Here is a 22,767-nt window from a genome sequence, read left to right on the forward strand (position 1 = left end):
CTTATACTGATTTTCATAATGGTGGTACTAATTTGCAATCCTGCCAACAATGTATAAGTATTCCTTTTCTCTTATATCCTTACCAGCATTTATTAGCATTCATATTCTTGATGGTTGCCATTTTAACTGGAGTGAAATACAATCTTAGTGTAATTTTGATTTGCATTTCCATTTTGATTGCTAAAGATATTAAACATTTATTTTCACAATCAATATGAATTTTTCTGCTGACAAAACTGGCTATAAGAGAAATTATAAAGATATTCAATTATAAATATGGTAGTTGGTCTGCATGACCCAATCCACAAAAGTTGGGATGTTCTCTGTAAGAAACCAATGGCTTCCTGGAAGAGAAAGAGAGAGAGAGAGAGAGAGAAAGAGAGAGAGAGAGAGAGAGAGAGAGAGAGAGAGAGAGAGAGAGAGAGAGAGAAGATGGCATAAGATCTTGAAAGTTTAGATTGAGGGCACATTTGTTCCTCAATGAAGAAATAATTATGGGTTTGGAAAGTGATCCTACTTTCTATGTCAATTTGCTTGTGCGGTTATCTCAGACTCTGTTCACTGTCATGGAAGCAAGGGGGACACAAAATGAAAGTATTATCATCCCCCCTCTGTCCAAGGGCTTATAGATTGATTTGGGGGGAAATGAACATTAAGGGCCTATTTCAACATGATTGAAATCATGATTTGAATCATGTTGAAATACTCTTAAATTACTGCAGAATCCCAGTAGCTTGTAGCCTGCTTGAGCTATCCCCAGAAGTGGACACTTTGAAGGATGAGTCAAAGATAGGAAGCATATTCTGGACAGAGGAAACTGTATGAACAGAAATAGAGAACATAAAGTCACTTAGTTTGTTCAGGGAGCTTCAAGCATATTGATAAAACCGGAGTGTAATGCAGGAACAACGACTGGGCAAGAATGGAGTTAGAGAGCCATATCATGGACACCAGTCTCAGAAATTTGGTCTTGGAGAGTTTTAAGTAGGGGAACAATGTAATCCCTTTGAAGATTAGGTATATCATTTTGACTGTGACAATGAGGAGCAGAATTAAAATGTTTGTGGAGTAGCAAAATAGGTCTTAAAACCTGAAAGACCAGGTTACTAAAGAAAGTCATTTTACCTTGCTATATACTGACTTTTATGCTCTACAACACTAAGTGAACTACATCTTTTGTGGAGTTTTGTGGGTTTTTCTGGCACACAGAAAGTTCTTAATGAATAAAATAGCTATGATTATTATTGCCAGTACTATTTGCTGCTCCAACTAGGTGTAACCCACTTCAGTAATGCTCATGATAAATAAGAAGAAATAAAAATTAAGCAGAGGAATTGTGAGATACCAAGGAGTATCATATTTATGTACTATTTAAATCAATACGGAAAGATATCAGGAAAATGGCCTTTCAGGGAAGAGTGAGTTGTTTCCTCAAGAAATTAGAGGAACAGAGGAATTGGTTCAAGATTAAGGATTTCTTGTACAATAGGAATCAAAGAGGGTGACAGGTAAATAGGCTATGGGTTCAGAAAGGAAGGACATGGATGTGAACTACGAAGAACTAAGATATCTGATCAAGGCAGGGAAATCACAAGTTTAGTTGAGAAAAAACCAATGGAGGATGTCACTGGGTGGGATTTAATAAATAATGACTATGATTATTTTTGAAATGTATAATCTCAATTATACATTTCAAAAATGTATGCATTTTTGTTCTTTTTTCCTCTTTGCCTAGAGTGTCAAGATATATCTGTTTTTTTTTATTATTATTTCAAAGAATCCCTAAATCTTTGCTCCTTTCTGTCAAGCTGATTATTGCAACTGTATTTTGCCTTCTTATTCCCTCTATGATAGGCAAAAGCACCCAGGAATTTATTAAATTACTTGTCCTTCAAACTAGCAAATGTAGTGTACATAATGAGTAAATTAATATATGCCATTTTCTTCTCTGTGTTGAATGTTTCATATATGTTGTTCTTATCTATCCAAATAAAAGGCAAATTCCTCTGGAACAGCAACTCCAAAGACATTATTATGGTTTATTCTACATAGTACATTGATAGAATAGCAAATTTTTATTGGATAATTCTTTTGGAAATGTTTTGAAGTTGCATGTTGCCTACAAGAATTTTGCTTAGAAAATGTTCTTCTGTGTGCCTCACACTCTTGGAGCTTGAGAAGATTATTACATGACAGCACATGATTGACAGGAGTAACACAAATATAACTGGAGGTTTTCTCTACCTTCACAGTCAAAAATCAGAAGTTTTCCTTATTTTCAGTAACTTGAGGATTTTTATTTTTTTGTATTTTTGTTTATTATATGAATATTGTCTACTTTGATAAAGTTCAATTATAATCTCCATAAAATATAATCCCTGTGTGCCAAATGAAGATTTTATATTTTAAGTGCAGAGTAATTTTGATCACTGGAAAAGGAGATACTTACAGAGTCCTTGGTAATGGGCTTAACGATCCCTAAATATAATCTTTATGTTGTCCCTGTCTCCAAACATTCATGATTCAATCTGTTTTCATTTTGACTGAAAAAGCTGGTCTGTTTCTTAATGTGTTACACCTAGACTTGGAATTGGTGAGGAGAACTGAATATTCTCTTCCTCATTTTTTTGTTTTTGTTCAGCCCTAATATCTTCAGAGCTCTTGTGTATGTAATGATGCTCAGTGTCACAGGAGTAGGCAGGTTTGTGTAAATTTGTCTGGATAGGGAGAAGCATGCACCACATATTTCACATAGTTTTCTGATTTCAGTTTGTTGTTGGAAATTATTCACTCAGTAAGATACCTTAAAGACTTTATCACAGGGAAGGGCATAGAGATAGTTCTATGATGATGGAATAATTTGTAACATGCAGCCACAGATGGGCAAGCCATGTTCAGATTCTTTTCCTTTCCCTCCTTTTTGAAAATATCTCTATGTCTTGCTTTATAAGACCTACTTTGAACTTCAATTGCACCAGTATGGATTCCTAGGAAAATTTATAATTATTTTAAAAATATTATTTTGCATCCCTGTTGCTATTAACTTATTCTCCCATATTTTTCCCCATGTACAAAAACTATCTTCAGAGTCTTCCTAAACATTTGTAGCTACTGTAACCAGCACTAGAGACTTTACTAGCTTAAAAAGAGGAATCAACTTAATTGAGTCCTGGTTAACGTACTTCTCTCTTATAAAATTATAATCATATTTTACTATTGAGCCAGAGAGAAAGAGAGAAGAGACACACTATTCTATGCCCTTTTTATTTCCAGAACACCACTTCTCCTGCATGTCACCTTTATCACAGTCTACCACATAGCTCCATAGCTGAGAGGAAGAGAACTCTAGGCAGCCAGTGTTTGGGTAATGAGTAATTGGACTGTCTTTATTCAGTGACTCACTCTCTTATAAGAGTACCTGGACCTGGAGAAGTAATTGGTTTTTATGATAGTGTGTGGTGGGATACATGGGTAGGGAGTGTGAGAAGGAGGTCAGGGGCTTGGGTTATGTAATTCGTATTCACAAAGTTGTTGAGATACTTTTGAAACCACAAAATGATCTTCATTATCTGCCATGACAGCCATTACATATGCATTGTAATAAAAATATTTACTGTGTGTTGAAAAAGGTAAACTCTGCATGTGCTTTTTATTTTAATGTTCCTTGAGAGTTTTCAGATTTAAGTTACAAGAAAAAAATTGAGAGGGAAGTTGGCAAGAATTAACTAAAAGGGGAAAAAAAACTTGGGAGGGAATTTGGCAAGGAATATGAAAAACCTCGGGAGGGAAGTAGGCAAAGAAATGAGTTAATGACTGTTCTGGAAAATAAATTCCATCATGCAGATACCACATGACTAATTGAATTTGAGTTTGACCTCTGGATCTTCAGTTCTGGCAAAACTAACCTGTAGGAGCTTGAGGCTTAACCTTTAAATGGTCAACCCACCACTGTAGGAGAATTCACAATTTTTCAATTGGAATAACTGAAACGATAAAGGTGCTATAGGAATTAGCATTTACATTTAGTATCAGCTAAGAAATAATGGATATCTCAAATGGATATTTGAAACACATTGAACTATGTCACCTGAACCAGAATAAACCACATTGATTGTACCTTGAACTAACTTTAATTTTCCACTGATAGATAATAAAGTTTGAAGCATTAATACTTATTTAGTATAATATGGAACTTGAACATTTATTTTGTAAAACTATTGAACCAGAATCAAACAAGAATGCCATAGGGTTTCATGAACTAAATTGCTACCTTGCTTCATTTGAGTCATGGAAGTTAAATATAAATATTAGCATCTATGAACAGAGTACACGTGTCAGTATTGTGCTAAGCACTTTATATGAATTGATCCATGGAACCCTCACTTTCAGTTATGTAGTGTCAACTTTGCATAGAGTTTGTAGTCCAAGTGGAAATGTGCTGATTCCAAAAGTGTGAGTTATATATTAGGGGTTAAGATGAAAATTCTAGAGCTAATTATTAGGTTAACAAATGAGAGTTCTTACGTCTCTAAAACCAAAATAGCCCTGGGACTGCCCCTCCTACTAAGATTTGGGCAAGTCAACAGAATGGTAGTATACAAATATAATTATAACTGTCTGGGACCAAACTATCCTACGATAATGAAATTAGGACACTAAAGCCAGACCTAAATATTTAAAACACAAAATAAAAAATCATGAAGTTTACAAAGAGCAAAGCTGTATTATAAAAAGTGTATATATACATATGTCTGATGTTTCAATCAGTTGAAGAATTAGGATTCTAAACTCAAACAGCTTTACATATTTTAGATATATGTAAATTAAGAAAATCTTACCCTTGTTTTTTAATAGACCTTAGACATAGAAGCATCCTCAATAATCCTTAGCTGAACTTAAAATCAGTATCTGGTTCTGGACTTCTCATTATGTTTTGACCTTATTGCCACAGAGAAATGTTCATAAAGACCTTCCCAAGAAGAAAATTTGGTGTTTCTAAAAATGAGTACAAGACTTTTCTAAACAAAACAGCTCTTTAATGAAAGATTGTATTCTCATTATTGCCTTTCAGAACCACATCTATAATACCAACTTTTAGTTTACAGGGTTAAATAAATCTTTGGTTAAAATTTGATGAATTAAAAATTTGTTTCAACAAATATTTGTTGAGTTCCTATTCTAAACAGTTCTGTGTTAACTCTAGATCTACCTGGAAATATAACAAGGACCCCTGTCTATAATGAGGGAGCTCTTACCCTGTGGATTGGAAATGGTATTATAACAGTAGATGATGTCACCAAAACAAGTATAGTGTGAGAAGACTGGACTGAGGACAGAATACCAATATTTGTGAGGTAGTAGAGTGAAAGGGGTCCATGGAGGACGTGGAGGGTAAGATTGACAGGGGATGGATCTAGGAGAAGGGGTGACTATGGAAGGGAAGGAAAGAGAATATATTTTAAGTAACAGGGAATGCTTAATAGTGGCATCTTCTTTGGAGAGGTCAAGTGAGATTTGTAAGAACTTATTAGATTCATTTTTTAAAATTTTCCAAAACTTGTAAAAAACAATAGAAAAGAAATGGATAATCTAACATTAAAAATGAACAAAGTACATGAGCAGAAATTTTATTATGATATGTAAAAAATGCTCAATCAGATTAATAATTAAATTAAAACATCAACATGCCTGAATGACAATAGAAGGGAGGCTGATGAGAGGGAGCAGTTGAAGATTCAGTGCAGAAGAGAAAAGGTTGACTTATATGTAGCATGAGGAGGTCCAAACCATAGAACATGTTTAGAGGTCTAGACTCAGGCAGGTGCATGGAGCCCACTTCTTATGAGTTAGAATGGATAAAGAAAAGTCCTTGTGGATGCAAATTTGAGGTAGGGTGTATTGGGAAATTGAGTGAGTTCATATTCAGTCATTTATTAAAAAATGTTTATTGAGCTACTTCTGTGTATCAAGAATTGTTTTAGAAGTTGACAAGGTAGTACCTCCTCTTATGAAGCTTACATTCCACTTAGAGGAGACAATTTATAATAGTTTATAACAAAACTATTATAAATTGTTTATAATAAAAAATCAATAATACTTTCTTTCTAGTGATGGTACAGTAAAAACAAGTAAAAAATAGTGATATATGGAGTGAGAAGGAAAATGCTTTACTGGACCTCATCCTTCTACTCCAACATCTGAACTACTATTTCTCTTCATTTATGTCTTAAATGTAGTAAACATCACATGATCATAATCATCTCCCTAATGAAAATGCTGATGTTTGTCCTCATGCTTCTAGAAAACAAAAACAAACAAACAATAAAAAAGGTAGAAAGACAGAAGGTCTTCCACTTCACTTTCAGGTTCCTTTCATTTCACTTTCACACGTTATAAAATTGGTGAAATCCAATTCTCATATAGAACTCTAGCAACAGAGGAGTCTGGGAAACTCAGTGTTGAATATTCTAACCCTGTTTTCAGGGTTTTGGCTAACTTCACTTAGCATTATCTTCTCCAACACCATCCATTTATCTATAAATGCCAGGATTTTATTCTCTTTTATTGCTGATTAATATTTCATTGTGTATATATGCCACATTTTTTTTTATCCATTCCTCTACTGAAGGGCATCTAGCTTGGTTCCACAGTTTAGCTATTGTGAATTGTGCTGCTGTAAACATTGAGGTGGCTATGTCCCTGTAATATGCTGTTTTTAAGTCCTTTGAGTATAGACCAAGGAGAGGGGTAGCTGGGTCAAAGGGTGGTTCCATTCCCAGTTTTCCAAGGAATCTCCATGCTGCTGAGCTGTATGTGTGTAATAAGAATTGTAATGCATTCTTCTGCCATTTATTTTTAAAAATTCAATTTAAAAAACAATAAAAAAAAAAACATTTTAATGCTGGTGCACAGGAAAGTACCCTGGGAGGGGAGTGAGTGGATCTTTAATCTGCAGAAGCTTTTCTTTACTGGGGATGTGCCATAACCTAAACAGTATTTTAGGAAGGTTAATATAGAATCAGTATGTTAACTAAAGAATAATTAAGATGTTATGGTTAGATGTGTATGAAAGACTGTTATCTCATATTAAAGAAAAAGAGAAATTGACAGAACCAGCAACATAATCCAAATCTTCTATTTATCTTTTTATATGGTCTATTAGTGCTGCATATTTGAAAATAAACTCCTGGACTAGTGAGTTATCCTTTGACATTACTGATTTTAAGTTAGAATTTCATGCTAGTTAGTTTCATAATGATTACAATAGTATTAAACCATTAGGACTATGAAAATGCCATTTGCAAAGAAGATTATGATAACAAAGATTAGTGAACTATGTGTATTGAGAATTCCATGGCATAGTTTTGAAAAATATTTGTACATATTTATTTTCATGAAAGTGACACTTTGAAGTTACCACAATACTAAGTAAGTATATCTGGGAAAACTATCCACCTATTCTAATATATTGGAAATTTAAATAAGTCAGGAATTTTCTTTCAAGATCTGCTCCCAAATCATATTCTATTTTCCTCTCCCTTTGGGGGCAGAATCTCTTCTTCATGCCTCATAACCTTAAATTTAAAATATGGAAGTCTGCGAGCAGGTGGGCAGTCATCACAGGGCTAAAGCCTGATCAGGGCAAGCTGAGCAGCTCCTAGTTCAAAGTCAGCTCTTGAGAGAACAAGGAACTTCAGAGGTAATGGATGGGTAAGGGTGAAGCCCATCTGCTACTCCTCCCAAGGAACTGAATTCTAAAGCAGGAGGCTTAGTGACTAAGGAACTGGAAAAGATTGGGGGAAATTCAGACCAGAACCAAGTTCAAGATAACACAGTAATGTTCTAGTGAAGTACTGAGAAGAGCTCTTTTTCACACATTGAATTTGTCCCAGCATTTTGGGTAGGCAGACCTAAAGGAGATAGTTAAGGAATTAGCAGCCCCTAAATACCTGTTCCTGGACTAGATGGATCAAATCATCCCCCAAAACTTTAAGAATTAATCTAGATTTTTAAGGGAAATTTGAGATGTGGAATCATGGTGTTCAGGAATCTATAGTTAAATCAGTCTACAGTCAGGCCAGAATAAAGTAAGAAAGATTGTTTCAGTTATCTTTTTGTGTGTGTGTTTCATATAACAGTTTTCATTTAATACTCCAGCTGCTGAGAAGTCCAGGAAAACTAAAGCTTAGTGTTCTTGTCCTTGGGGACGTGTATCCTAAACATCTTAAATCACTGTACTCTACAGCTTTTCTTTCAAAGGTGTTCAAGTAAATTCAAATACACACCTGCGTACCGAAGAGATATAGAGATATTAATAGAGTTGCATTTATACTCACAGGTTACACATACAACAAACACTTACATAAACAGGAGTTTAATATTGGTAACAAAAGTACTATAGCATTCATTTTTGTAGTTTTGTTGGTTCCAGCAAAAAAAAATGTATTCAAGTTTAGTTTTTCTGCTATGAATTTGGCTAGTGACCATCAGTGAAGGAAAATCTTCATTTATCAAGTTGATTAAGAAGTCTTACTTCTCATGCAGGGTTTAATCTTCAACCAATATTTCTATTTACAGCTATTTATATTCAATCTTAAGTTAACAAATTACCTTACCCTTATAAATAAAAACTCAATTTTATTCATTCTTTTATGGTACTGGGGAATGAACCCAAGGGTGCTCTACCAGGTACTCCGCCCCTTTTATTTTGAGACAGGATCTCATCAAGTTGTTGAGTCTGGCCTTGAACTTGCAGTCCTCCTGCTGTAATCTTCTGAGTATGTGGGATTACAGATGTGCACCACTGCATCCAGTTTAGAACTTCAATTTTAATTTGTGAATGCATTAGTTGGAATTCATGCTAGATAGTTTCATAATGATTATAGAAGTATTAAACCACTAAGACTAAGAATTTACCATTTATAAAGGAGATTATAATACCAAAGATTATGATAACAAACTGCTGTGGAAGTTTTCCCCTCTCCCTTGTATATATATTTGTACAGATGCATGCTTACACAACAGCTATGTGAAAAAAAGTTTAATTCTCTCTTTCCAGTACATTTCTGGCTTTTATACTCTCTATGCTTCTCTTCTATCTTCCTGTTTCCTTTACTCCTATGATACATCTCTCTTCTTTTGCCCAATTTCCTTGTACATGAAGCATGATACACATTCAGTAGTTTTTAAATATTAATAGCAATGGCATTAACCAGCCAATGACTCACTCTTAAAGATGTGCATTAATTAATATATTAAATGGCAATTCTCTCAAGTTAATATCCCTGTACCCCTAACTTCTCACCCTCCTCCCCTGCCACAAGCATCTGTATTGTCAAGGTTGTTCTAAAAGTGATAAGCTAGCCATAAAATAAGGTTTATGGTGTTTTCCTACCTTCAAAGTTTCAGGAAGCTCAAATGTACTCAGTAAATATTGCAAAACCACACAGGCCTATTAAATATAACACCCTACTGTTTCTTTAAAGTTCTTGTTTTCTCTCTCCCTCATCTCTCTCTCTAATAATATCATATATCATTGCTCTGCTGTATGTTCAATTCAGAGTTAATGAGCATTATATTAGCAGTTCCTTCTGAACAACTTCATGTTTGTTTGGTCCAGTTGAATAATGTTAGAATGATAAAATAGTATTTTTTATAAAAAGTAAAATTGAAAACTGACTCATAGTGAGGTAGGGAAAGGAAGCATGGGAGGAATAGACAAACTCTAGATAGGGTAGAGGGGTGGGAGGGGAAAGGGGGGCCAGGGGGGTAGCAATGATGGTGGAATGTGATGGACATCATTATCCAAAGTACATGTAAGAAGACATGAATTGGTGTGAACATACTTTATATACAAACAGAGATATGAAATGTTGTGTTCTATACGTATAATAATAATTGTGATGTATTCTGCTATCATGTATTTAAAAAATAAAAGCAATTAAAAAAAGAAAGAAAAAAGAAAATATGTGAAAAGGGCACATATCACATTGGATATGTTATACACTCCTTAATAATAAAACAAGTTAATCTTTATTGCATACTTATTATATTATTACTTTGACCTGCTCTAGTACTCTTTATCTAAGTATTTTCAGGTGTTTTACAATGTCAAACAAACACAGTGTTGCATGCACAGAATCCTTTGAAGTTGGTATTTGCCTTTCTGATCAGCATGTTGTAAAGGAAGTCAACCCAGACAGCAAGTATCTAGATGAACACCTCATACCCTGGTGGGCATCATCATTACAGGGAATACGTAGATTCATGGGCCATGTCCACATTCTTCTGAGAATAGGTACAGCATTAAAAAACAAACAAAAAACTCCCAAGTGATTCTGATAACATGCCTAAGAACCATACCTTAAGGACTAACAATCTAGATATTTGATTTTATCCTTAGACAAACTATGCTGAGGAAATGAAAATTGAAATTATTGTGAAAATATAAATATTAAATGTCTCTTTCAAAGAAAAATTAATTAATCACAGAAATTTAAGACTTTGATTTGTGACTATGTTTATTTTTCCATTAAAACATCCTAGTAGTTTGATTTTTAATAAGAGTTTAAATCAATGGATGATTTTTAATAAGAGTTTAATCCAATGGATGATTTCCCCCCACAATTTTTGTGGATAGCTCTTAAGGAACTCAAGTTAATTTGCAGTGCAAGCAAAAAGAAATATATTTTTTTTCTCTATGTGTAGGGCTTCTCTTAGTGGCACATGCCCTTATATGGCCTTTTAAAAACTTGTAATAGCACCAAGCAGCATTAACTCTTTTTAAATTATAACTTACATCATAATGAAAATCTACTGTGAAGTCTAAAACCAACACCCTTTAGATAAATATATTACCAGATTTGAGTGCCCTTAGTAATCAGCAAAGATAAATGTTTAACAGTGCATACAAGACAGAGTGCTTTATGTTAAATCAAATAGAGAAAGCCAAACACTAATAAAGAAATCTGCAAATGAACAATAAACTAGGTAATCAGAACATGTACTCATATTAATAGCAGGATATTGGTATTACTAATGTGTTTGGTTTGAAAATAATGGACTTAATCACAGTTTTCCATGCCCCCACTATATGGTTTTATTTCAGTCTCAGCAATTTCATATTAATTATCTCTGAGATACATATTAAGTTATACAAAATATACATTTCCATTAACAAATGGTTTCAGTTCAGAAAAAGGAGCCAGACACTTGGCACAGAACATCAAATCTTTTCAGATGCAGGAATTTATTATTTCCATACTTTTAAAGGTCATTATTCATACTTTTAAAAGGTAATGCTACTAATGTGTATTCTAGACAGGAAACTTTCCCAGCATCCCTATTTTCTTAACTACGCTGTTAGGGGTCTACACAATTCCTAGTAGGACTCTGTCCTTGTCATCATCATTCTGGCACAGAACTCCAAGCTTTGTCATTTGCCATTATGAATGAACTATGCACTTTTCCAATCTATTTAAATTATTTTACAACCATATATACATATGGTTATCTATGGACAATATTTAGTAGTTTTGTTTGTGCAGCTTTAAAATTTATGTATGTGGTATAATTTGTGTACATCATCCTTTCCCTTGCTTCTTGGCTCTTATTGTCTTTTTGAGATCTGATATACAGAAATCTATTTCATTGCTTTTTTGAACCACTGTGTTGTACTCATAGTTCATTGAATTTTATTTTATTGACGAACATTTGGGTTGTTCAATACTGAAACGAAAATCTTTATAAGTTATTTTTGGCATAAAATCTTCTCAGTGGAATTGCAGGTCACAGGAGAATACACAAATTTAAATTTCACTAAGTACTACCAAATTAAACTTTAAAGCAGCTGAACCTATGTATAGCACCACCAACCTTTATTCCTCATATCTTTGAAAGTTCCTGTTATTGATTTTAATTGTTGAAACTTTGATTTCTCTTTCTTTACCTCTATCATTCTTATTTGCAGTTCTGTGATTACATGAGAGATTATACATATTTTCATGTTTGTTAACCATTCTGATTTCATTTTATTTGCTATTTGTGTGTGTGTGCATGTAAGTTATTGTGGTGGCCATGAAGTGTGTCTTACCAACCTCTCCTACAGGGAACATAATTGCAAGAGGGCTCAAGTTGTGTATTGAAATCCTTCACTGAGTTTATCATGAGACTACTTCTTCCACATGAATGAATGAGTGTGTGGGGATATAAAAGCAAATCTGTAATGTGAGATGCAAGATTTTATTGGCTGATTTTTGGCTCATAGATTTCCAACCCTTCCTTGGACTGAAAAGGAATTCTAATTGCCCAGTCCAACTTTCTATTCCTTTTTCCTTCACTTGGGGATCCCATTTGCATGAGATCTCACAGTCTTCCCTGCCTATCTCCATGTTTCCTTTTACACAAGTATTTCTTCTAATAATATCCTTTCACATTTAGTACGATTTTGGTATCTATGTTCATCAGGTATATTGGTCTCTAGTTCTCATTCCTTGATGGTTCCTTATCTAGTTTTGGTATCAGAGTAATATTGGCTTCGTATAATAAATTTGGGAGCCTTCACTCCCTTTCTACGAATTTGAGGAGGATTGGTTTCAGTTCTTCTTTAAAGGTCTGGTAGAATTCAACTGAAAATTTATCTGGTCCTGGGATTTTCTTTGTTTAAAAGCTTTTCATTACTGCTTCAACCTTTTTGTTTGTATGTCCCCTTGATTCAGTCTGGGTAGGTCATATGTGTTTAGAAATTAATCAAGATCTTCTGGATTTTCTAATTTATTGGAATACAGGTTTTCAAAATAGTCCTGTGGATTTCTGAAATGTCTGTGGTGATATCTCCTTTTCTGTCTGAAAGTCCAAGACCATATACATAATAATTTCAATAATAGTACATCTGGCAACTTTGTGCAAACCTGGGTCTTATACCCATGGCTTCTGATTCTAAGTCCAGAGCTTTTTCCATTGATCATCCCTCATAAAGTCCTTATAATAACACACTAATTAAGGCTGTGTAATTCAATGTGAAGAATCTGCTTTTCCTCTAATGGGAGACTAGGGCTTATTATCACATTGTGTGGCATTCTACTCAAAGCAAAAGGGGAATGTCATATTCAGATCATTGACAAAGATCTTATTTAAAAACGGCAAAGCTCACCAATGTTTGAGTGTATATTATGTACCAATTTCTTTATATTAAGTTCATTTTTAAAACCACTTTAAAGGAAGATACTGCTATATTATCCCCATTTTATAAATGGAGAAATGAGATCCAAAACAGATTTGGCCTCAAGCTATTTGTTAGTTGATAATGGAGACAGGACTAGAAAAGAAGTCATTTTGTTCTCTGGTTGCCACATATATTTTCTATTTTGTTTAAAGTTTTATTTTATAATCTAAAGTATTTTGTTTAAATTATCATATTTTATTTTATTGCTTTGTATTTAGTGAATATTTTGACTTCTTTAAAATACAGATATTATGTAATCTCCTAAGGGAGAATTTTGGCTTATATAACCTTTTGTTTATACTATCTTAAGAAAATTAATGTAATAAAATTATATTTGTTATCTTCAGGCATTTAAATTCAGCAGGGATATTTACTAAAGTATAGATTGTAGTTCGTTATCTTTATTTTATTTTTGTCTCTTTCTCTTCAGTTTTCTTATCTCTTTTTCTGCCAATATCCTTTTGCTTTTTTAAAAATATATATCTACTCCTTTTGCCATTTTTTTCTTATCCAATTTCCTTTCTCTTCTCTGTATGCCTTTCTTCATTTTTCTTTCCATTTTGTTTGCAGATTGCTAGGGGCTGGCTCCTTCTGTTTGAATTGCTGTTTTGGTATGTGATCTATTAGAGAAGTATTCCCTGGGAAATCAGGATCTCCAGAACATGGTGGGATTCACTCCCCACCTCCTCACCCAAGATACATAGAGAGACAGATACATTTCTTTATTTGTGACTTAATTAGTCACCTCCCTTCCCATCTCTCTTCCTTTCATCATCTTTTATTCTATAAATCTTTATTAAATTCTTGCATCATGCTAGGAATTTTCATCTCTGAATTCATAATCCATTCCCTGAATTTCACGGTGTCATAATAATATTCTCAGGATAGGTAATGATACTTTGAGTTTAATTTTTAAAAATTTTAAACTAATTTAACTTGTACTATGTTGACCTTATATTTGAAAATTAAGAAAACATAATTTCAGCAGCTTCTGAACAAAGCTTCATAACAAAAATAGCAAGGCTTTTAAAATGTATTAGAAAACTTACTCTTTTATTAAAAGATTGCTCTTAATCTAATCATATGAGAATGATTTCTTCCTTCTTACCTCCCTCTTTTCCCTTTTCTTCCTTCTTCCCTCTCTGTCTCTCTCTCTTTCGCTCTCTCTCCCTCTCCTTTCCTCCCTCCTTCCCTCCCTCCCTCCCTCTAAAAGATTTTAAAAGATTTTTTTAAATTTTAAATGAGATGGATTTGGGGGAAGGAAAACCTGGGGCAGGGATGAAGAAATAAACATGTAAACTGGTTTGCTACTTTCAATAAAACTTAAAGAAAAAAAAAAACTTAAAGGCTTAAAGAACTAGGTGTTCATGGAAGTGCTCCTCTAGTAGAGCTAAAGAGTTCAGTTACAAGTGTGGCTGTGATTCTTTTTATTTGGATGGAGTCATAGGTAAGTGGCCCAATTTATGGGTTGATCCAAAGAATGACCACTAGTCCAGGTAGAAAGCAACAGGAGTACTTGCTTTCACATATCTAATTATCTCTGAAGGTCCTCTTCATATACAGGGCTGTATGGGTCTTGATGTTCTCTCTGTTATACTTATTTCTCCAGAACCTATGCTTCAGATTCCACCAAGTCCTGCTGCATCTTCTCAAACTTCCCAGTATTTTTGATCCCAAGCTTTTAGTTACCTGAAGTCAGAAATGTTGATAGCAATAGTTCCTTGGAGTCAGTGACTTCTAGCATGGTTCTAGCCTGCAGGAGCTGCCAAGTAGTTCTTAACACAAGTGATCATTAATTAATTTATCTACTTTGTGTTTGGAGTTTTGTGTGTGAGGTTCTACTTAATTTCATATGGTACACAAAAGAAATAGATGAATAATAAAAGTAACCTTGCTAATGCTTTAAATACAGATATCACTGATGAATTATTTCTGCATTGCAAAAGATAAACAAAGTCAGTGACGGAAAAGAACTTTAAGGAAGAGGGTAAAGAGAAGAAGGTGAAACAAAAGGGTTGGAAAGAGAAAGAGAGAGAGAGAGAGAGAGAGAGAGAGAGAGAGAGAGAGAGCGAGAGCGAGCTTCTTTTGGATTAAAGAGAGATTAGACCTTATCTAACTCTTCTCATTCTTCACAGCCAAGGTGAAACCTCATCTCTTTCAGAAAACCTCAAGCATTTTTTCTATCTATTGTGTAGATTCTTCTGTTGTTTGTACAATTAATTTGCTAATTAATTATGTACTGTTTTAGAATTCATCTTAAAATGCTTAATTAAATTGTTCAGCTTGTTTTTGGCTTTCTCCTGGATTATGGCTTACCTTCTAAATTAGACTTATACAGTCTGTAGTTAAGGACCTTCTGATACAATGCCTACAATGGTTGCTGCCACTGAGAAGTTCATTAGCTGGGAGAAAGGATGACAGGAACTGCAGGAATGTGACAGTAGAGGCAGAATGGAGGGGGAGAGGATAGAGGAATGAGTTGCTGAAGATGGGTGAGGAAGAAAAAGAGAGCAAATGAAAAAAACTATGGAAAGAAATTGCCTTGTACCCATTGCAGCCCATTTGAAGATGCTTAGACACTATTGCAGAGGGTGCATATAGTGTTAGTTTCTCTTAGTAAAAGGTTAATTTATTTTTGGTGATTTTCTGTATAGATTAAGTTTAGAATGGAGAGAAGTATACTTATTTAGCATGTTAATTGCACTTGAGTTTGTGTAATGGGCCATGGGTGATCAGTACACATATTTATATGTCCAAGAATATACATATATTTTACTTTTTAATATTTTTCAATTATTATTTAATGAGCATGAATGACATTTTAAAAATCAAAGAAAAATTACTTTAAGAAATTAAAAAAATAGGTATGTTATCTTAATCAACTAAATGACTTGCATTTGAAATAATTGAGATGCAGCATTCAGAATTTCAACTTTGGCTAAAGTAGTAGTCTGATATCTGATTTTATTTGAAAGGAGATATACTTTTCAATTTCAGATTCAACATACCAAATTTCCTCTCTAATTTTTTGCTTTGGATAACAGGACATCTCCAAGTTCGCAGAGAAAGACAACATAGTCCTTGGAGAAGGTGGAATCACACTGAGCGGAGGGCAACGTGCGCGGATTTCTTTAGCAAGGTGAGTATCTGATTGTTGGTCTAGAAACTATTTGATGTAATATTGCATGTAAAATATTACAGACACTTTTCTATTGCTTTATATTCTGTTTCTGAAATTGAAAAAAAAAAATGGGGGCTTTTATGACTAATGGGTTGAGTCACCTTTAAGAGACATAGATGATACAGTTGTTCACATTTGTTGAAAATAATGACTTTATCAAAATGAATTCCCTTATTTTAGAGTGTGTATGCTTGTTTGTCTTGTGGTACAGTTTACTGTAAATAGAAAGCTCTGGAATCCTACATAAAACAAGGAAAGAGAGGATATAAATTTCTATTGATTCTATCAAACACTCTGTCATTGCCCCTATTTCCACAATTTACACACCTAGTTTAGGCTTCTGTTTATACTTCTTGGTTTAACTAAACCTAAGTCTTCAAAAATTTTCAACATAATTTATCATTTCCACAATAAAAATAAGACAAATTATGCCAATTGGCTTAAAGTCTACTCTTTAAAATAAAATAGGACAAACACATCTGACATAGTGGGTATGGAAGTTCCCTTGATAGAGACATTCTTGGAGTAAGCATCTAGAAGCTGTCAGAGAATTACATATGGTTCATTTGTGTCAAGAAGGAAACGTGGTTAAATTATAACTTTCAGTTTAAAAATTTATTAGTGATGTGGGATGTCAAATATTCCTCCAGTTTTATTTGAACAAATTCTTACTGTTGCAAAAGTTACTAAGAAGAAATCAATTTTATTGCTTTGTTAATGTGTTGACTCCCTTCCTTCACTTTCTCCTACTTCCAAAAACAGACAAGAAACTAACATTGAGCATTTGCAGTTGCCTGGTACCATTCTAGGTGTGTGTGTGTGTGTGTGTGTGTGTGTGCGCGCGCGCCAACATGTATGTGATCTCCAACCCTGCAAACAAAGATTTTTTATCTTTGCTTTTCAGAAGAAATCATGAGATAATTGAGTCTATTAGACATTAACTTGTCAACAGCCACACAGGGAAATGGTGGAGTCACAATCTGAACCAGGTCTTCCTGACTCTGCTTTAAACTCTTCCTTTGTCTTGAGTTTGCACTGTGAAGTAGTAGATATGGACAGTTAACAAACAAAGGTTATGAATTCTGAATAATGGCAAATTGATTAATATATGTGTGAATCAACAACTTAACTTAAACATTCCATCCTAGAGTTAGGTAAGGAATATGGCTTAGGAATATGGTTTCTAGACATTCAATGTAGAGTTTGTATTTACCAGTGTGTTTGGTCTTATTTTATGGCACACACAATTTGAGATGCTACTAGAAATAATGTCTTTTTGTAATTCTGATCTGTATGTAAAATGTGTTGTCCAGTTTTTGACAATAAATATATTATTTCTAATCTCTTGAGAAGCTGTGGTTATAGATATGAAGGAGAGTGTCTTAATTCATTCTATGTTGCCAATAATACAATGCCATGGGTTGGGAAAGTCATAAAGAAAAGAGGTTTGGCTCAAAGTTCTGGTCAAGGGGCCACCTCTGTCTGGTGATGACCCGATGCTGACAGAATCTGAGGCAGCACAGGAATTCACATGGTAAGAGATAAAGAACCTGTGTATGGGCTGGTCTCTCTCTCTCTCTCTCTCTCTCTCTCTCTCTTTTTTTTTCTTCCATTAAGCCTCTATTTAGAAGTGATTAGAATTAGATACATTTCAACCTTGATAACAACATCTAATTCTAATCACCGCTGAATAGCTCCATTTCTAAACACTCCATTTCTAAACTTAAGCTCCAAAGTTTCAGAGTGGACAAAACAAATTTAGACCATCTAACATAAAGACAGAAGTAAGAGTCATGTATAAATGTGCGCAATGTACTGTAAGTGTACATTTTGATTGTGTCCTTTAGTTATTTCACATTGTCTTCAAACTTTGTGTGTTAATTAACTTTTTTGTTGTTGTTGTTGTGACCAAACGTACCTCAGAAGAACAACTTAGAGGAGGAAAAGTTTGTTTGGGCTTATAGTTTCAGAGGTTCACTCCATAGTCTGCCGACTCCATTGCTATGGGCCAAGGTGAGGCAGCACATCATGGCAGAAAGGGCATGGTGGAGGAGAACTGCTCACCTCATTATGACCAGGAAGCAAAGAGAGAGGAGACAGGGAAAGGGCCACAGGGAAGATTCACACTTCCAGTGGTTCACCTCCTCCAACCATGCCCCACCAGTCTCCAATTACCACCCAGTTAGTACATTCGAACTAGAATGGATTGATTAGGTTACAGTTCTCATATTCCTGTCATTTCACTACAGAATATTTCTGCATTAACACAGGAGCCTTTGGGGGATACCTGATTTCTAAACTGTAACAATTAGTTTACAATATAAAATTTATTTTAGATTTTACTTTGAGTTTTTGCTATTTCTGAATTCTTCCATTATTTCTCTCATTATTTGTTTTCTGGATTCCATTTTCTTTATTATAAAAGTTTCTATAATTACATATATATGCTCAGAATCCCAAACAGTTGGGTGAGAGATATAATTACTTATAATCATACCTGAAAATTTAAATGTTATGATGAAATCATCTCATGTTTGTTAACATAGGAACTACATCTTAAAACTGTTCTAAATCAACTTGATGGAGATTTTACTTGCTTAAAAAATGTTACTATTAACTTAAAAAGTAATTGAATATGGACAAAAATTTGTATTGTGAAATTTTAATTCTTTTCTTACTTGGAACTTTTATAAAAGTGGTTCAGAGATGAAGACTAAAGGTGCAAAAAGCTGCATCAATTATACAGTCATGACAGCACTGGTATCAACTTGTGAATGCAGTGAACACATTGAAAAATATTTTTTAAAAATTTACAACACTACTGTAATTTATTTTCTGTCTCTGACATTTTACAGTTTGAAGTCGTTGACCTTCTTATTTATTTCCCCACCAAGATGCAAACTCTTCTAGGGAAGTGACTATAATTTTAAAATTGTATTCCTGCACATAGCATGATCCCTGGCTTTAAATACATAATATTGTTAAAAAGTTTTTAAGACAATATTTTAAATTGTACCATATGGTGTTATTTAGTTTATAACTTTTTTTCTTCTTTTTTGGTATACACAATAGTAGAGTGTATTTTGACATATTACACACACATAATGAATGACTTATTCTAATTAGGATTCCATTCTTGAAGTTGGACATAATGTGGAGTTTCACTGGTCGTGTGTTCATATATGAACCTAGGAAAGTTATGTTTGATTCATTCTACAGTCTTTTATATTTCCATCCTCCCTCCCTTCCCTTCATTCCCCTTAGTCTAATCCAGTAAATTTAAATCCCCCCACCTTATTGTATGTTATCATCTACACATCAAAGAGAACATTCTCCTTTGATTTAGGGGGATTGGGTTATTTCACTTAGCATGATTTTATCACTTGCAGTGAGCAAAAATATTTCATCATTTTTTGAAGTACTATAAAAAGCCACAAAATCATTTGTGACTTATTATTACTATTTATTATTATTTAAATTTATTATTATTTAAATATTATTATTATTATTTAAAATAATCTACACTATTAAAGACACATAAATAAAAAAATTTTCTAACAATGCTACTTCTGCTTTATGTTGTGAACAGTTTTATTGCAGTGAATAGAAGTGATGACCATACTGTAACATAACAGTAGACTGTTTTTTTTAATCATCTATACTTAGTGATATGGAAACTATTGAGACAATTAATTTAAATTTTATTTTCTTTTTAGAGCAGTATACAAAGATGCTGATTTGTACCTATTAGACTCACCTTTTGGATACCTAGATGTTTTAACTGAAAAGGAAATATTTGAAAGGTATGTTCTCGGAATAACTTGCTTAAAAGACAAGAAAAAATGACTATACCATGGTAGATGGCATATTACCTCTTGAGAAATACACCCACCATTGTTGCAACTCAGGATGGCAGAATGTAACATGGTGCTTACACATGGCCTAGACTGACAATTACTTCCCTTAAAACCTTTCTAATTATCACATGCTAAACCAATTTATTCCTTTGCTATACTGTTATAACAGTTGCTATCTATGTAGATTTTACAATATTTTTGCCTGCAATGTATCTTATAGTGTTTTAATTCGTTATTATACTTAAAAAATTTTTATTTACACTTTTGTATCTTAGTGATTTTTTCTGTTTCCTTAGTAAATAGTAAAATAGTGAACTCTTCAAGGAACTAAACACGTGGAATAGTTGAATGATGAATGCTTAGTCTATGCATTTACCTCAGTGCTTCCTTAAAAAAATCTCCTCAGTCATGCAGAGATTTCCTTACATTTCCTTGTTAGCTAATTTTCGAGTTCCACTTATGTGAAGTTCCTAAGAATAACAGTTAGTTATTTATAATAATAATAATCATCATAATAATAATCATAATAACAATAATAACTGTTAGTTATATGACTTGATTTCAAAGCTTCAAAATGATTTCACGTACTATAAAATAGTTTATTGGGAGAATAGTCATTATAGTCTCTTAGAAACAAAGATTTTAAGCAATAAAGCAAGGTGTGTGTGTTTGTGTGTGTGTATTTGTGTAAAAGTCTGCATTATTTTTACAAGCATCTTTCCTAGAATTTAGTTAAATTTATTTATTTATTGCTTGTGCTCAAATTTTTATTTTAGCACAACCTTAACCTTGGAAATATTCTGGACATCTGCTTAGTTCCATTTAAATTTTGCTACTTCAATCCTATCCTTTATTATATTAAAATATGAAGCCAAGGAAAGCTACCTGTCCAGGCATTAGGTTTTCTGAGGAGGAATCATGTGGCATTTTTCTGTTAGACATTTTCAACTTACATTACTCTCAGTGAAGTGATATATACTAGAATAGTCTGTCCATTCACAAATCCCAAGGCGGTTTCATTTCAGCTTCTCTAAATAAAATTGCAAAGTATAATCAATATGCTCTCCATTCAAACTATTCCCAGTTCCCATTTTAACTTCCAACACAATCTGTATGGAAAAGTGTCTGCTATTATAAAGCACTTTGAGTTTGTTTTAAGTTTCTCACACTTATTCTTAACCTAAAAGGAAGGCAATCACCTTTCTACTTTCCCTAAAGCTTATTCAATCCACTCCTTACAATATGGTCTTGTATTTAGATCTCATTTTAAAATCCCATTATCTTCTAAATCTCCATAATTGTCCTCAATGGCCATTATGTACAGTGCTCTGACTTCTATACTCTTAAAAATGTTAGATAACCTCCACCATTTTTAAGCATAAAGCAACTCAATTTAGGACAATAAATTTTTACTGTTATTCAAAAAAATTATAAGAACATAAATCCCACTTAATTAATCAGTTAATTTTACTTTTTATGCGTTCAAACCCTTAAAGGGTACAGCATCATAAGGATTCAGTATCCAAGAGCCTTACCCAGAAGTCTGGTTGCTTTGGAATTTAACATGATTGATGCCATTGTTTCCATGAGCATGAGTTACCTTTCCCCAGATTCCTCTGGTTTTGTTCAGTTTGCTGCCAGGAGTCACTGTGCTCTTCTTTGCTTCTACACAGTAGAAATCAGTTTCATTTCAGGCATAAACACCCCTTTGACTTTAAAATGAGCAGGATGTTCTGGTTTGTTCTGGAGACCCCTCTTAGAGCCACCAAAATGCCCTTGCACCATATCCTTCCAAGGATGTCTGCCTTTTAGAAGTCCTGTTCCCGGCAGGCCTCTCCAGACTCTAACATGGCAGGAAGAGCAAAATTTAGTTAAATTAACACCCAAAATACTATTTTAATAAATCTTGTGACTATGATAAGTAATCTCTTAACCATTATAAACTTTGCGACATTTGTGTTGTCTTCATACATGAGAGTATAATGATGCCTCTTTCTATATGATATATAAGGTTTTAGTAGTTAAAAGTAACTGAGATCCCCTAGAAGATTGCAGTCAGGATTAATTTCTAGATTGGGAAAAATTTTTATTAGAAGAGGGTCAAATTTATTATAATCTAATTTTCACTTGTTTTAACCATCATATTAGTCTTAATATGGTCAATTTAAAATATAAGAGGAATTCAATTAATAGAAAATTTAAACAACAAGAAATCTTTGGCACTTTATAAGATATGTAGAAATAAAGACTGCTAGAGACACCAAAGGTTATCTAAAAAAATTCCTCATTTTCAAGAGAAATACAGACTCAAAGGGTAAGTGATTTACTCAAATTCAGATGTCTAGTGAATATCAGCAATTTAATTTTATTCTAGAGCTGTTAACATTCAACTTTACAATATGGCATGCTATTTCATACTGTAATAATTCAAGAGGCACCAAATTAGTTACAATGTTTACTTTTAGAATCATTTTTTCATATAATAATAAAATGGTATGGTAGAGATT

The 22,767-nt window shown here is 33.5% G+C and overlaps 1 protein-coding gene and 1 pseudogene across 1 annotated transcript in view; one reads left to right on the forward strand and one right to left on the reverse strand.

Annotated features, from left to right (window-relative positions):
- Positions 1 to 22,767, forward strand: part of Cftr (CF transmembrane conductance regulator) — a 191,361-nt gene that overhangs the window by 102,151 nt on the left and 66,443 nt on the right. The window contains exons 12-13 of the mRNA XM_076853473.2: positions 16,267 to 16,361; positions 20,120 to 20,206. Coding sequence (XP_076709588.1) covers positions 16,267 to 16,361; positions 20,120 to 20,206 — 182 coding nt within the window. The remainder of the gene's footprint in view (positions 1 to 16,266; positions 16,362 to 20,119; positions 20,207 to 22,767) is intronic.
- On the reverse strand, positions 21,743 to 22,731 carry LOC143411763 (large ribosomal subunit protein eL33 pseudogene; annotated as a pseudogene).

The sequence above is a fragment of the Callospermophilus lateralis genome, chromosome 1, assembly GCF_048772815.1.
Source record: "Callospermophilus lateralis isolate mCalLat2 chromosome 1, mCalLat2.hap1, whole genome shotgun sequence".
Lineage (NCBI taxonomy): Eukaryota > Metazoa > Chordata > Mammalia > Rodentia > Sciuridae > Callospermophilus > Callospermophilus lateralis.